Source organism: Centroberyx affinis, unplaced genomic scaffold, assembly GCF_046629955.1.
Source record: "Centroberyx affinis isolate AG114_WGS23_722 - 3 ecotype Tasmania unplaced genomic scaffold, CSIRO-AGI_Caff_v1 ptg000291l_1, whole genome shotgun sequence".
Lineage (NCBI taxonomy): Eukaryota > Metazoa > Chordata > Actinopteri > Beryciformes > Berycidae > Centroberyx > Centroberyx affinis.
Genome location: NW_027278970.1, coordinates 288600 through 305485, shown reverse-complemented (window position 1 = coordinate 305485; position 16886 = coordinate 288600). Strand labels below are relative to the sequence as shown.

At 40.1% G+C, this 16886-nt stretch overlaps 2 protein-coding genes across 2 annotated transcripts in view; one reads left to right on the top strand and one right to left on the bottom strand.

The window, feature by feature from the left end:
- Nucleotides 1-1894: 1894 nt before the first annotated feature.
- Nucleotides 1895-12233, top strand: mpl (MPL proto-oncogene, thrombopoietin receptor). Its single transcript, XM_071514984.1, has 12 exons — nt 1895-2043; nt 2973-3093; nt 3402-3571; nt 4409-4560; nt 6146-6296; nt 6474-6585; nt 6952-7118; nt 7872-8014; nt 8111-8270; nt 8621-8702; nt 9314-9401; nt 9535-12233. Exons 1-12 carry the CDS (start codon nt 1932-1934, stop codon nt 10027-10029), a joined length of 1953 nt encoding a protein of 650 aa, XP_071371085.1. The 5' UTR covers nt 1895-1931; the 3' UTR covers nt 10030-12233.
- Nucleotides 12234-14303: 2070 nt separating this feature from the next.
- Nucleotides 14304-16886, bottom strand: part of ddah1 (dimethylarginine dimethylaminohydrolase 1) — a 60174-nt gene continuing 57591 nt past the window's right edge. Inside the window, exon 6 of the mRNA XM_071514983.1 lies at nt 14304-15881. Coding sequence (XP_071371084.1) covers nt 15765-15881 — 117 coding nt within the window. The 3' untranslated portion in view covers nt 14304-15764. The remainder of the gene's footprint in view (nt 15882-16886) is intronic.

Sequence of the window (16886 nt, the reverse complement as noted above, 5' to 3'; positions counted from 1 at the left end):
ACCCACTCAAGTCGGTTACGACGACAAACTGCAGTCAGGTCAAGACCCTGGTGAGGACGACGAGCACGCAGATGAGCTTCCCTGAGACGGTTTCTGACAGTTTGTGCAGAAATTCTTTGGTTTTGCAAACCAACTGTTGCATCAGCTGTCTGGGTGGCTGGTCTCAGGCGATCTCGCAGGTGAAGAAGCCGGATGTGGAGGTCCTGGGCTGGCGTGGTTACTGGTGGGGTTCCCTATTTGCCTCAGCCCGCCCAAGGTTTCTTCCAAGTTTTCCTACTAAGGTTTTTCTTGGGAGTTTTTCCTTGTGTGCATTTAGGGTCTAAGGCTGGGGTGCCGGGTAGGTTAGGCTATGTAGAATAGGTAGATTGTTTGTCTTGCTAAATCTGCTCTTGCCTACCTTGTGTTTTTCGCTATGTTTGTCCTACATAATTTTGTTCACCATTGATTGTGTTTAGTTAGACCTAGCTAGACACATTCTCTGTAAAGTCCTGAGACATGCTTGTGATAAAAGGCTATATAAATAAACTTGACTTGACTTAAGCCGTCATAGAGGAAGAGGCTTCTGGGTAACTAGATAAAGACTTACCCAAGTACAACAGTCAAACCAGGCTCATCAAACCCCAGGGTGCCTACCAAAAAGTCTCAAATAGCACCATCTTATATTGGAAATGAGAACAAGCTTTTAGTGTGACATTTGGCAGTTTCCTTGTTTGCAGACGTCTGGGTAACTTGATAAAGACTTACCCAAGTACAACAGTCAGACTAGATTCATGAAAACCCAGGGTGCCAACCAAACACAGTGTTTTGGAAGAGATGATATCAGATTGTGGTCAGCATGCGTCTGCAGATAAGAATGTTTCCCCAGATACCAACACCAAAATTGCATGTTCAAAGGTTTCATTTTCAGTGTGTGCAAAAATGTTATGAGCAGAGGAAAGTCTCAGATGAAAGAAAACCATCTTTCATTGGAAATGAGAACAGTTTTAGTCTCTCATTTACAGTGTGACGCATGGCTGCTTGACTGGAGTTAAACAGGCTTATTGATTCAAAGCTTATTGTTTCTTAAGTTTTCTAAGGCTCAATATGCTGTACACAGGCACAAAAGATTTCATTTTTACCCAATGGTGGCACATATTTGACCTCTTTATGGTTGTGTAAACAGGGAAAAACCATGTAAAATCAGATTTTTCTGTGTCTTAGACATACATTAACACATCAGGGACCACTTTCTGTATCACAGTGGTTTAAAAACAAATGCTTCTGTTGCTTTGTCATCCAAGCATTTGCTAGTAATCCCTCTTCATACCTTTAATCAAGAGGATTTGTTTACAAAATGATTCAGAATGTTCTTTGAGTAATGTGAGGAACTGTCAGCCCAACAAAAGATGGACTGACACATGTACACATGGTCTAGTTTTCATCAGCAGAACCTAACTTTTCTCACTGTATCCAATTGTTAACTGACAACTGACACTATGGTATTATATTGTTTCCTACCTAATAGTGTAGGTTCAGCAGTTGCTGCCCAGAAGTTATTGGGGAAATACTGGTGCCCAATTTGCATGCAGATATGTCAGTAATACCGCTTCCACCCCATCACCAAACTCTCTCTCTCTCTCTCTCTCTCTCTCTCTCTCTCTCTCTCTCTCTCTCTCTCTCTCGCACACACACACACACACACACACACACACCCCACCCAAACTGCCTTTTTTGGTTACTTGCCTCCAATGTACACAAAACACGCTTCCTATGCAAGCACAATTTATAGGTGGGCCAATCCCTCGGCGTTGCCCTCCCACACCCAACCTTGCCTACTCAAAATAACACACGACAGACAACACACACATACACAGGCATATGCTCTGGCACTCAATTAGATATAGTAGTTCAAGTTCCATGATGGGTTGGGATCCATAGCACCTCTAGATGCCATGGATTTGCACCACATGTGGGAGATACTCCTCATTAGCTTGTGGATGCAAGTGGGCTGTGTGCCTGGGATGCATTATGAGGATGGAGCTGCCTCTTACCTGCAAAGGAAAGGTAGGGCTGCATGGTGGTATATCTAACTTTATTTACACTGGGTATGCTGACATGCTGCTGGTGAGGTTGACTGTTCAATCTGTATCATACAATGTGCTTCACACTCATTCAGTTACACATGATAGTAAAATAATAGCATGAGTCAAAAGTTTAAAATGGACACAAACAACAACAATGAAACCTAAAATAATTGGAAATTAATCACATTTTGAATTGGTTGTTCAACAGACCTCTGATATCTAGTACAATAACTGAAACTACTGTGGGTCAGAGCAAAGACATTTGGGTGGTTTCCAGGTCTTTGAAGCAATTTAAATGTTCACATTGAATTTTGTCAATTCAAAAAGAGAATTTTCTTCAAATTCAGATAATATATTCTTTCAAATGTAATTGACCACTGGTTAAGAGGTCATAGTCTCAGATTCAGTCTTAAAGTCTTATTTTTCTTAAAACAAGTACAGATTTCTGCCAATGGGTGATATAATCCACTCCACGATTTTACTTGTTTCAGGAATTTTCTAGAAACAAGAGTGAAACAAGGCAGATTAAGGCAGATTTGGGAATTCTTGATTTGCACTGGAAGCAACTGAAATTATTTCACCCAACTGTCAACTTGTTTTTCTTGTTTTTTGAAAAATATGACCTTAAATGACTGTTAAAAAAAAATATATATATTTTTTTTTAAATTAGCACTGTTGTAGGTCTTTGAAGCAGCTAAAAACAGACAGCTTGTTCTTGTTGTTGTTGTTTTAATTATATTGATTCCATGCATGGCTATTAAATCCACATGACACTGATCAGATGGTTAAAACAACACGAAAGGCTGACATCTTGGATACATCGGGTCAAAATTCAACATTTTTCTTTCTTTTTCTGAGGCTGAGGCTTTGTCACTAATGCTCATGCATCATGTGTCATTTTTGGGGCAGATGTTTTGCTCTTAAAGGATGACAAGGATCCAAAATGTTTCACCCGGACAGAATATGATTTCACCTGCTTCTTTGAGACCCCAGACAACAGGACGTATGATTTGTTCTACACGGCTGACGAGTATGTCATTCAAATCTTTTATGCTGTTTTTTGTTTATTGAGGGATCTCAAAGAGTTTCAAAATGTCAAAATAGCACTTTAAGATTCTCCAAGTCCTTTTTTTTTAGGAATGTATAGAAACCTATTCAAACACCCACAATTTTGACATTCTTCAATGTATCAGTTATCAACAGCTTCAGCCCCAAAATACTGGTATCAGTATTGGCCTTAAAAAACCTATATTGGTCAAACTCTAACACATACATACATACCACAGACTCTATTATGTTTGACCCTGATGCTAGTCTTGCACCCTATTCCCTGTCCAGAGAGAAGAGGTGTAATGTGTCTGTCCAGAGAACAGAGGAGGGAACTTTCCTCCACGTCTGCTCTTTCCCTTCAAATGATGTCTTCTTGCATTTCTTCACACACCTTAAAGTGGTGGAGCCCAGCACCAACACCACCCTCTTCACACGCATTGTCAGCGTGGAGGACCAGCGTAAGACACATTCTTTTTTCACTTACATGACAAAGATTTTATATTTTTTTCTTCCTGAAAAATAAAAACATTTAAAGTCTGATTTTTTCCTTTTAGACCGAATTGAAAAGAGACATGAGGCCATACACATAAAGCTTCTAAAACTATAGTAGTGATCAGATCAAATGACCAAGACTTTAAGAGCTACATTACTCTTACTTTTAGATCATTTGTGCATAAAAATCTGATTTATACTGGCAGTGTAAATCTAGTCCTTTTTCCCTCTTAGTCCTTACAGTTTATGGATGATTGTCCCAACAGATTTGGACTAGTTTATTAATACTTCAGTCTCATCCATCCATCCATTCATCCATCCCATCCAAGCAGAGCAGCCCAGACATCCTTTTCCCTGGCAACTCCCTCCAGCTCCTCCTGTGGGATCCCCAGGGGCTCCAAGGCATGCTGGGAGATGTAGTCCCTCCAGCATGTCCCGGTTCCGCCCTAGAGTCTCCTCCCAATCAGCTGGGTGCCTGAACCACCTCAACTGGCTCCTCTCAATGCAGAGGAGCAGTGATCCCACAGAGGGAAATTTCTTTGTCACTGAGACACCACAAATGATACAAAACACAGAAAAACCCCCACAATCAAAGCACTGCCAAAAAGACAATATACCAGTAATGTCCAGAAATATACTGCAGAAAAGTGATCATGCTACTGGAAAGCCACACTGAAACAACTCCATTGTGTTCATTCCAAAGCCTCATTACACTGGGAACAAATGACTGCTTGAACTTCTCTGTAGACATGCTTGGAAGTGTAAATTGTGAAGCGGGTGTAATCTGTAATTTGTGTCCCTAGTCCTCCTGGACCCCCCTGCGGATGTGTCTCTACTCCCTACTGACCAAGCAGGGCAGCTGAAGGTAGCATGGCACATTGCCAAGAAGTGGGAAAACAGCATGCGTTATGGGATACGATACTCCTCCAAGAGGCTGGGAGAGAAAACAAAAGAGGTATAGTTTCAAGCACAAGTTGTCTATCAATCCACTGGTTCATTTTTCTAAAAGGACTTTAAAACTAAAATCCTCCTTATTTCTCAATAAAGAGACTTAAGACACAACGCTTTTGGGAAACTCACGCATGCTGTGTGTGAACAAAACATGATATAGACTAGAAGGGCACTCGGAGAGCGCAGACCTCCGCCAAGGTTCGTGCTATTATTGCTTGTTCGTGAGTCGGATCCAGATCCGCTCCAAAATTTAATGGGTAGTTTTTCCATAATCCTGCTAACAGACAAACAAACAGACAAACAAACAAACAAACGGCACCGAAAACATAACCTCCTTGGTGGAGGTAATGATGCACTGGTATGACCATCGTACCAACAGTCTAGTGAGTCCTGTTGTTGCATCAGTAATTCTAATGAAAAAAGCTCCAATCCCATGCCAAACGACACTCGCTAAAGTCTGGGGCAAATAGTCCAGATGGTGGCGCTACAACAGCAGTCTAAAGTTTAAAACTTTAAAAAATCATAAAAAATCAACAATATATGCAACAGCTCTGTAATTGTCTGAGGTTATAGGTCCAAATAAGCCAAAACTTTCATACACTGGTACCTATACTAAATTATGAAGTCCACCACTCTTTTTTTATTAAAAATTTAAAAACGAATTAAATGCAACTAGTCCCACATACTTTGCATGAATTAGATGAAAATCACTACAGAGCATCATTAGACCTGCCCAAATAAAACTGTTGTGGGGTTTTTAATGTAATCAAAAATTGAGCCCACAGCTCTTCAAAATGTCTGACTGTAAATGGCACTGTACACAGCCACAGTGAATTGCTGATTACTTGATGTCCAATCTTCATGTAAAAAATGGAAAATATTTTCCTGTCTTGGTAGATGACACGTACAAAATTTCAGACTTCTATCTCAAAAACTAAATTTTTAAAAATGATTTGAATTCTGCCTTTATGGAAACCATTGTAGTCAATGGAAAATAGAGCATCTTTAAACATCAGTTTTTCACTTATGGAGCATTCAATCCTTGTACAAATAAATTACAGACATCTCTATGTTATGTTGTATGTGGATAAAGTACACACATCCTCAGAATTTTATATTGAGTATTTGACACTAGTTTGAAATCTGCCTTAATATGGATGGACAGATATTATCATGCACCCTGCTGGTTGCCTCAGTCATAATGTGACGCCTCCTCTCTTCTAACCACCAGCAGATAGCTCAACATGTTCATGACTTACTCTTGGTGTCAAAGGTTGTGAGTTTGAGTCCTGGGTGATGCTGAGTACATGTGCTTTGCTTGCTATAACTCTTTTTCCTCTTACACTACATCTGCCGGCCCCATCCATGACTCTCTGCAGTCCTAGTTATATTTTTGAGATTGCTCTGCTTAGACAAATGGTATGTTTATAGCTTTAAAACTTTGAGTTTGCTCATTGGGGTATTTGTATTTGGTGGGTAAAATTTGAGGATTATTCTAATATCCATTCACCATAGGCCTGTATTACTAATTACAATGAGTGGAAATAGTTCAAGTAATAATATTGTAAATATTTTTGTGATTTCTACAGGTAGAGAGGAACGAGGTCCACAGACTGGTATCTCTGGTACCAGGAGAGGTCGTTCAGGTCCAGGTTAGAGTCAAACGGAGCATAAGTGAAAACACAGGACACTGGAGCCACTGGTCGCACCCTGTGCGTGCAATGGTGCCCCAGAGTGCAGGTGTGTATGTGTATGTGTATGTGTGTGTGTGTTTGCATGTTTGCATGTGTGTGCTTGTGTGTATGAGAGAGAGGGGGGAGGGGGCAGGTTGATATCTTAGCAGATGACAAAACCTCACCCCGTGACACTCACCATCAAAGATACAATGTTTCAACAGAAAAGTCTCTCTCTTTGCAGATGATATTTCACTGATGTGCTACACCTCTGACTTGCAAAATATCACCTGTCAATGGAATGAGAACACCTATGGGGAATTCACCTACAAACTCTTCTACAAGATAGGTCTCAGGTAGCACAAAATCTATAAAATACTAGATTCCATCACTGATACCACTACATTACTTGAATCTCACTATGCTAATGTAACAACACATTTCACTGGGTTAGCGGAATACCAATTCTTTGTTGATTACATTCTCTACAGCATCCATTAGATATGGGATGCTCTATGGAACAGTGATTTAAAGTGCTATGTACACCATGCATATAATGTTATGAACTATTTTGCATGTCATCCTCTGTCTTCCTTGTAGTTAACATTCCTTTCACTCTCCATTTTATACTGCCCAATAAAGTCCAAGAAAAAATAAATAATTAAAATACACGCCCATGAGTTCATTTTGTTTACTGTGATTTGATATGATGCACCTAACAGTGAGCCTTCAGACTGGAAAGAATGTCTGGCGGATGGGAACTGGATTGACTTCTGCCGTTTCCATGGAGATGAGTCCCAGGTAGTTTGGGTCATGCTCAGCGATGGGTCACCTCCAGCCCCCCTCAACAGGACTTTCTATACCGAGCCCTTCACCCTCAACAGCAGCAGTGAGTGATTCTTTCTTTCTTTCTTTCTTTCTTTCTTTCTTTCTTTCTTTCTTTTAGGGCATATAGTCAGCAGGTGATTTGATCAAATTTGACAAGGAGGATAGTGGGCACATTGTCCTCTAAAATATACCCAAGCCATCCTCTCTTACATAGCCCTCCCATTAGACTGAAGAAAGAGGCCTATCAAATTCAAACCCAAGGCAGATTTGAGTTATACGAACATTTCTCAGAGGCAGAGCAGCTCTGGAGGCAGAAACAATCTTTTTGGTCGAGTTAAACATCAATGGGTGGAGCCAATTGGAACCACAGTTTTCCAGAGCCCAAGTTAGCTAACTGGCAAAGAAGAAACTCTGGTCAAAATTGAAAAAACATTAAACCACATCAAAAACCATCCTCCATAGCTGTTTGTCACATAAATAAACCAATGCTACAGAAAATCTGGGTCACCATATAATATGATATATAATATAAAATGGCAATAAGAGCTGGCTAGCTAACAAGCTTACCTAAACAGCTATAAGATAGTGTGACTAGTTTGAACTTGGAAGGTCAGTTAGGCTAACTAGCTAACCTAGATAACTTAGTATGGCTAGATTGCAGTTTTTCAGTTTGTAGCAAGAGTGCTATTAGGCTTCATAATATTAGCTTCATCCTCTCTTGCTTGTCTCTCTTGAACACCACGGTTCTTTCTTTGTGTGTGTATGTGTGTGTGTGTGTGTGTGTGTGTGTGTGTGTGTGTGTGTGTGTGTTCAGTCAAAACATCCTTACCGGGGCACCTGAGAAGACAGCTGGAGAGAAGCAGGTTGTGCTTGACATGGGAAGCCCCTCTCCTGGCTCTGTGGGCTCACCTGCAGTACGAGGTCAGCTACCAGTCCGGAGGGGACGGGGCCTGGATGGTAAGAATTTAGACCAGTTGTTATTTGGACCATTTTTATGCCAATTTACATCCTCAACATTGAATATTGAATCCTCATCAAGCACTCTGTCTCCAGACGGTGTCCCTGAAGGGTCCAGAGACTGAGACATGTCTAGGGCTTCCACCAGGACGCCAGTACAGTGTCCGGGTCAGAGCTAAGCCTAACGGGTCCGTCTACTCAGGCCACTGGAGTGACTGGTCACATGAACTCACTGGAGACATCCCCATTGACATAGGTAAGGCTCTAGTAAGACCTTATCAAAATATGAGAAAATGCTGTATTCAGTTATTATTCTCTATCGGGCTATAGTGCAGTGCTTTAGTATTCTGTTCATAATTTTTTGGAATGGAACAAAATATCATAAAACATCATAAAATGCCATAATCTCCTGTTTACCGTTAAGATATTTTTGTTGTAGCTGTAGTTTCTTCAACTTTTCATTTCATTATGATTATGATGATTATTGTTAATAGTACTAGTATATAAAAGCAGTGCTGTGCTTTGATATATAAAATATTAAACACCATGAACCTATGAAACATAGCAATTCAATACCATTCAAACCCTGATTAATAATCTCTGCAGGTGCTTTTCTCATCCTGTGTATCCCTGTCATGCTGTTGATTATGGCTATTGTCTTCATCTCCTTGTTCCCCAGATACCTCAGGTAGGATCTTTTTAAAGTCTGCCTCATTCACTTATTAGTATTATTAAGAAATTATTCTAAAATGAGATACATGCAATTTCAAAAATGGGACACCTACTCTGACAAAATGATAGCTGGTATGAAAGTGAAACTCAGAATATAATTGAAATGATTTGTCTTTCACTTTTTAGTAACACTTACAAGGATGTAATCATCTGTTGAAATATTGTGTAATAAATGTCATGTAACAATATTCTGCTTAAATGGATATATAGCAATTTGTACGGTATAGTCACTCAAACGTTTTCTTTTTTTTATGTAGAAAAATGTAATTTGAAAGCACAATTTGGGGGGATTTTTTTTACATATATTTTTTGTCTGAAATTAGTTGGACTGGAAAGGAAACTGTAAATGACAGAAGTTTATGAAAGTAATTTCTGACCCCTTGTTACAGAATTGCCTCACTGGCAAAAACAGAAAAATAAGATCAACATATTGATTTACTGATTTCATCATTAGGTTGTATTTAACGTACATATATATTTGTGTGTATGTGCCATGCATGTGAATCTGATATTTTAACACCTTCTTTAGGGACATTCTCAAAATCTGTTTTTTGTGTATTTCCCTAGTAAGCTCAAGAAATATCTTTGGCCGCCAGTTCCCAACCTTGACAAAGTCCTACAAGGCTTTCTGACAGAGTTCAACGGGAAAACATGGGTAAGTGATTGAAGCACATAATTAAAGCCATGACATATAGATGCCATTTGAGATGCTGTAAAATAACATTTTGATTCCCCCAATGTCAATTTGCCCACTGGTTAAAAAACAATATTGTGTGTCCACATTACAGGATCCTCCATTCACAGCAAAGCAGTTAGCTGAGGAGGCCCCTACATCTGTGGTGGAGGTCATGTGTGAGGACGAGGCTTCAGGACTGGGCAAGCCGTCAGGGGAATGCACCCAGCTCTTGTCCCCAGACAGAGGCTCCTACGGCGGGGAGCAGGCAGAGGGAAGCCCCGGGGTTGGACTGGAAGTCAGTCCGGACTACGTGACACTGAATACCGACAGTGTCGTCCTGTGTCCAAAAGGAAACGAGTATGTGTACAAGCAGGTGGGGGAGTGTGGAGGCCTGGAGGGGAGGGGCGGGGACCTCCAAACTACGTGTCACTGTTCCTGCACCGGTAGGTCATACGGTATCCCATCATGCTCCAGCACTGACCTTCTCAACCACTCCTACTTCCCCTTGGCTGAGTCTTCAGACAAGCTGGACTGTCAGGTTGCCGCCACTAGGGGGCCAGGCAACCTTTACACCAATCTGCAGGGCCCAACCAAGGCAAATGGCTAATAGTGCAGTCACATTAACTGGGGGATCTACAGATGATGTACCATGTGCTATCCCACTGAAATGTGGTAAATAGATACAGCAAATGTAGTAATTTACCCATAGATGCATACATTAGTTACTATCTACATTTACTGTATCAAAAGTTTTCCCTTTCTAAGTACAGTCAATTATCAACCTTTCTATGACTTTGCCATGACTTAAATGATCTGAAGATTAATGTGCACCATGGCTCAGCCAAGGTGCATACCATGTGTACCATGTATTCAGAGTATCATGGGTGTTAGTCTTGTTCATGGCTTACTGTATGTCACATGACATCCTCTCTCTGATCTTTTCTGTTACTCTCGCTTCTATGCTGTCCAGTGAAGCAGAAATGTCATAAATCTGACATAGATCTGAAGGCAAAATACTTGGATGGACCAATCAACCTTTGAGAACAAGAAGAACATCCCATTACTATGGATGTCCAAGCCTTTGGTTCAAATCATATAGGGAAAAGCAAATTTAAAGATCAAAGTGCCTAATAATAATAATAAAAGTGCTTGGAGAAACTATCCAACACAACACAGTTTTAAATTGTTGTCAAAATGGACATGTATTTCTTGAACAGAAAAACTCATTATTACTCTCATTATTATATATATATAAATATATATATGTATATATATATATCATAAGTCTTAGGCACCCTAGATTTTTTATATTGATTTCTTAGAAGTCTTAGATGTTTATTTGTTTTCTGCATTAGTGTGTCAGTAGACTGCTGTTTATTGTAAATTTTTGAGAAACTTTTCATTAGTTTTGAAAGCATCTTTGCTTATATATATATATTATATATATTTATATATATATTATATATAAAAACATTGTGTATATACTGTAGTGTGACCCATTCTTGGGTGAATACAGTTAGACTAGGCCTCTGAAGAAACTGTAAATATTTCTCTGAATACTTCTAAGTGTCTGTGCCTCTTAGTTTGGGAGCACAAATGGATGTTTAAAGGCATGGAGCTTCCTGATTACTTAGTAAGCTAATACACACAGCATCCTCCTCATGACCTCTGTTGCCTGTATAAATACCTGTATATTAAAATAACAGTAATGAGGAAGTATCTTATAATGAGGAAGGAACTTATTAAGTGTCTCTTTGGAATAACATTTTCAGATTTATTCTCTTACTTTATGTGTAAATCTTTGATATGCCTGTTTTTGCTATATTTTGAATTTCATTCTTAAGTTTTGATTTGTAGTAGGGCGAATCTATGGTGTCTCAATTAGTGCGGATTGGGCAGTCTTCTGTGTTGCAGCCCCATTTTGTAATTCAGACTGATGAGACAGGTGCATTTTTTTTATAAATATCTGCCTACTGCAGCTTTATACTTCCGACAGTCCATCTACATTGCAGTGTCTTTTAACGTCCACTAGAGGTCACCAGATCACAGCTGCACACTGTTGTGAGACTGTTGAGGAAAAAGACTGGTGGACACCCCATTCAGTGGTCTGCAAGAGGAGAACTTGGGTTTATCTCATCACTATAGTGGTGATTTACATTCCTCTCTTGGTGCCATTAGTTTCCTATCAGAATGACTTGGAACAGAGAAGGAAAAGAAGGGAGGAGAGGAGGTAGATGAAAAGGGCGGGGGGGGGGAATTACTTCTGTTATATAAGGTGTCAATTTGATGATGGCCTTTAATGTACTCTATAAGTAGCTTTTTTATTCAGCATGTATTCAAGTGACAAGTTGGCAAATTTCATGTCAACAAAGTTTGTACATTTTCATTACTAATCTAAATAATATACATCTGAAAAAACAGCATATGATTTGATTAATTCTTTCTTTGTCTTCCATTTGTGTGCCTGTGTAGCACAAAACTGTATTATTTTCTGTAGCCTCAGTGACAAATTCCTCTGCCTCCTCCTCTGAGTTGGTAGCATCATTTGTATCTTTTTCCAACCATCTTGTTGCACCTTTCTCTGAACTTTGCTACATAATTCATTTAAGCTGTACTAGTATTTAATCTATTTTGTTAATATTTTTTATGATTTTTATTTTATAAACTGCTGATCAAGGAGGCTGACATGCTCTATGCACATGGGGTGTATCCCAAAAGTTTTCCCACAAAACTAAAAGGAGCTTTCTATTCAATATACATAAAGGTATAACTTTTTTGTCAGCTTTCAAGTATTTGAATGTATTTTTGTCAATAAATATTCCAAAACATATTTTCTCCTAACTAATTATCTAGCAAGCATGGCATTCAATTGGGCTTTGCTGGGCAACATGTCAAACCACAATGTAATTTACTGGATGCAGAGGAGACACTTGAGCATACACTGGAGGAGGAGACTTGAGGAGATTTTAGTTTGAAAGCAGCTTCTCCTGTCTCCTGCCAGGCAGCATCAGTCTTTTTGTCTGTGTCTTATATATCTGGGTCACAAGGTGGTGGTAGAGCACTGCTGTTTACATGGGACTGGCTCACTGACACCAGTCAGTCAACACTGAGAATACAGTTCAACTTTGGCCCAGGTTCAGTTTTGCACTTCCTCCATTATGTATCCTACCCTTGATTTTGAGGATGCTTGTGATATGTCATAAAGATTAAAACATGTAGATCCTTTGCTGTAAGTTAAAACAAACCATGAATTAAAACTACATTATAACATATCACTAGTTGAAGGTTATCCTCCACACCTGTAGCTGTTTCCAACCAGAAAAAAAACGCCACAGAACAGTTTAATGCCAGATGTAACTTTATTATACAAAGTAGACGAAAAGCTCAATTGAAGATGTAGAGTCAAAATGCTCAATTATTAATCTTGCACAGCTATATGTATGAAAACCAAGAGACCTGAGTTGGAACATGGACAATCACAACGACTTCACGAAGGGAATAAATAAGCGATGCCAATCCAAACTTATTTTGCCTTCCCGCCCCCCCAAAAAACGTCTGCAAACTGGTGTGGGACTGTCTCACACACAGCCTTACCAAAAGAAGGAGAGCAACCAAAAAGTAGGTTAAATCGTAAAAAACAACACAAACTGAAAAATGATTTTTAAGACCGGATGTGGGAGTGGTGGCATGTAGTTATGATGTCTCAGAGCTGTAGAGCCAAGTCGTGATTTGAGAAGCTGTGAGAGGGGATGACAAAATATAAAACGCATCCCCTGTATTTTCTGACAAATTCAGGGAAAATAACACTAACATTTGCCTGCCATCCCATTGGCTGACTCTGACCGAACGGTCCCGCCTGGCACGGCTTTCTGGAGTAACTGCGTGAGAATCAGAGCTGGATGCACCGCAACTATGGTATCACCGCTCATCCGGCCAACTGCCTCCTGTAAAATATACTACTAGTGTCACAAATTATGCTCTTTAACGGCAGGCCATCACGTCCGTTCGCCAGACTGTATGATATCATGCCCATAAATTACCCCAGAATTGTCTATGAGGCAATAAGCAGAGCGAGTGAGAGAGCGGGACAGAGAGACAGTCGGGGAGAAAGACAGGGAGAGAGTTTAAGAGAGTCAGTGTTTACTGGCGTACAAGCCTCTCCTCCCAAAAGGAATTCTTTCCGTGTTTCATCACTGCCCGCTTGCCTGTACCCAAACGGCTGCGGAGGGGAGGCGTTGGATCACCTACTGATGTCATTTCCTCAACTTTCACTTACAATCACATTGAGAAACAGCACAGTCTAAGAGGTGATGGGCGTTAACACGTACACAGAGGCTGAGTAGAGGCTGTTGTGTTTGCCATCTGCAGGCCTCTGACATGAATTTAGCAACAACAGCGATAAGGCCACTAAGAAAAAGAGCTTCATCAACATACTTTAAATCTACCGCTGGCAGCTGCCAGTGTGAACACACTGGGAAACATAACTAAGAGAAGGATGTTGGGTTGTTCTGCTTCTGTGTGCAAACTCTCTCACTGCAGTCACATTTGGTGCTATTGGATTTTGTGGATCAATTTCACAGCATGTTTTTAAACAGTGTTGGGGCTAGGAAAAGGATAAGAAAAGAAAAAAGAAACAGTGCAATCATCAACACAGGGAGGGCCAATGGTGAAAGAAAACTGCTAGCGTGCCTTCAGGATCATACAGCAGTAGTTAAGTCATTGGTTTTCCACAGAGGCACAGTGAAGTGGAAGAGGCAGAGGTGTTATGTTGGAGTAAATGAGAGCTTAGTTCATGTAACGATTATAATGGAAACATACATATCCCACACAGAGGGCAGGGGGGGTATCAGTCCTCTGTGTGGGGGGGGGGGGGGGGGGGGGGGGGCACAGCTTAATAATGGGTTGTTCCCACTTACGCCATTTTGCATCCCCAAATGAATCAAAACAAAGGCTGGCTGGGAGGGATACAAAATGGCTAAAACAAAATCATCTTCATCTTCAGTAGATAAGGGTCAATAACAATGATCAGCAAGCAATACTCATGGAAAGTAAGAGCACCTCAGGTCTCTATGGCAGTACTATCATTAATAACCAACCAAAAGAAAATCACAATCATAACGCTGCAGTCAGACCAAAACCTCATAATCCAAACAGATAGCTTTTCAATAATTGGATTTTTAAGATGAGAAATTAAAACAGCCTAAATGTCAGATAGACAGCAATTCATTTTTGAAAATACACAATGGGAGTGGGAGTCATGAAAGCACCAACTGTAAAGAAACCATGGAACCTTTATCTAAAAAAAAATGCTAAACAGCTACAATGAAATTGTGAGGTTTTCATATAACAGCAGTGGAAGGTTTTGTTTCATTTCTATCCTAAATAAACTCCTTGAGGTATGAATTATGAAGGCCCAATTGTATTATATAACCAAACACAAAGAATCACAATCAAAATGGTGCATATATACAGTATATCTACTGTATATATATCATTTATATAGATGTCTGTTTGTGTTAGCTATGTTCTTCATAAATAGACAGCACAATGCGGGTAATACTGTACTTCTTCATAGAAACAAAAAAGATCTATCAAACAGGTCCATCTGGATTCGTTTTTCCAGTGTTCTACATGATTCTTAAAGGGTTGTAAACATTGACCAGTAAGCACGAGGATTGGTTTACACATGAGCACTGGGGGATGTTTGGGATCAGAAGGGGGTCTCACCATGGCAACAAGGCTGAAATGATTTTCTGCTGCTCTCTATTGATTTGGGATCAGATCTTCCCTCCTTGGATACATTTGTAATTCATGAGGAGTTCTAGCTTAATTGTTCTCAGAGGCAAATACAGTAAAAAAAAACTAAAAAAAAACATGGAGGGCAATCATGACCCACAATCAAAGGCCTGTTCTTTCACTTCATATTCACTTTTCTTATGGAAAATTGATGTTACAGTGAATCCAAGTCAAGAGCAAACAAAAAGACTACCATTAACTTGCTGTCCTAATTGTTATACCTGTTAGTGGAAAATCACACTGATCTGGGGGTTTCCCAAGTTATCTTAGCACTAAGATCATCTGATCCATTGCAACCCAACAGACAGATAACTTGAAACTTAGTGTCATTTTCTGATTGTATTGTACATCAACTATACAATACACTACTCATATATATTTGAGATGTAAATCAAGTGTGTTTTGGGGAGAAAAGGTACAACAGATGCATATTTTCTTGGCCTCAAAGTGCCAAGATAGTTTTGGGAAACCTTGGGATCCTTGGTGGTCGGGCTACAGGCTCCGCTTGGTTACCATGCACTGAGAAACCCCCCCCAGTGAGCGCGCTCAGATGTTGGCCTTCTTGTTGATGAGGACGGAGCAGCATGTGAGGGCTCCGTCCACTTTGACCTTCTCCATGTTGGACACGGGGATCAGCATGTGGTCCTTCAGCTTCTCAAACACCTGCAGGACACACACACAAGGCTATCACTGGAAATACCAGGCCAAAACTTCTTCTCAACAAAACTAGCTTTTTTTTTTTTTCATAGGTTCCCATACATTTATTGTTTCACTTTTCATATTTTCAGTGGTAATGTACATGCACGTTTCCAAAGGCAACAAATGCATACTAGGTTTCCGTACATCTTCGACATTGGTTCTTATGAATTTACCTTGGCTGGGCGTCAACAAAACATCATAGTGTTCAGCTATAAGTTGGACAAAGCTATAAGTTGGATTAAAGACAGAAAAATCTAATAAAAAAAAAAGTAAGTATTGACCAGCATTACCTCAAGTTTCTTAGGAAAAGGCTAAAGTGCGGATCAACTGACAATAGTGAAATCGAAAGGGAAAACTTGTTATGCAACACTTAAGGTTTGTTTATTCTGCTTGTCAGCTTGAGGAGTACTGTAATATGAAAGCTCTGGAGAGGGACACAAAATGTGAAGTAGTCGAACAAGCATTCAGGAAGAGATCCTAGCCTCCCGGCAAAAAATCGAAAAATAGAGTGAGAACTATTACGACATTCTCAAAAGACCCTCGTAAAGCAATGTGTCACCCCGTGGAGTTTTTCCAGAAGAAAACCAGTGTTTTCCTACCAGTCTTCCAAACCAGGATATTTTTCTCTCTAAACTCTCACTTCAACCCTGCTGTGATACGGAGCTAGGCCTCGCAGCACAGCCGCAGGGACCAACTAAACAAATTCTTCTCTCATGATGCAAGATGGCTGACGAAGGCTCTAGCCGGCCCAAGCGCCATGTTTTTAAGCCTATAATAAAAGATCGCTTTTTAATGGGATCTTATTCAAGACAGCACCTCTGGTTGCTTAAACAGATTGTCACCCCGAACAGCAAGACCCATGATGCAACAGGTCATGCTCTGACTCCACCATGCTCATGCCGTAACTCTAGACCATTGGTTCTTAAAGCCGTTTTCAGCCCAAACAGGAAATTTTGTCTCCTCTGGGGA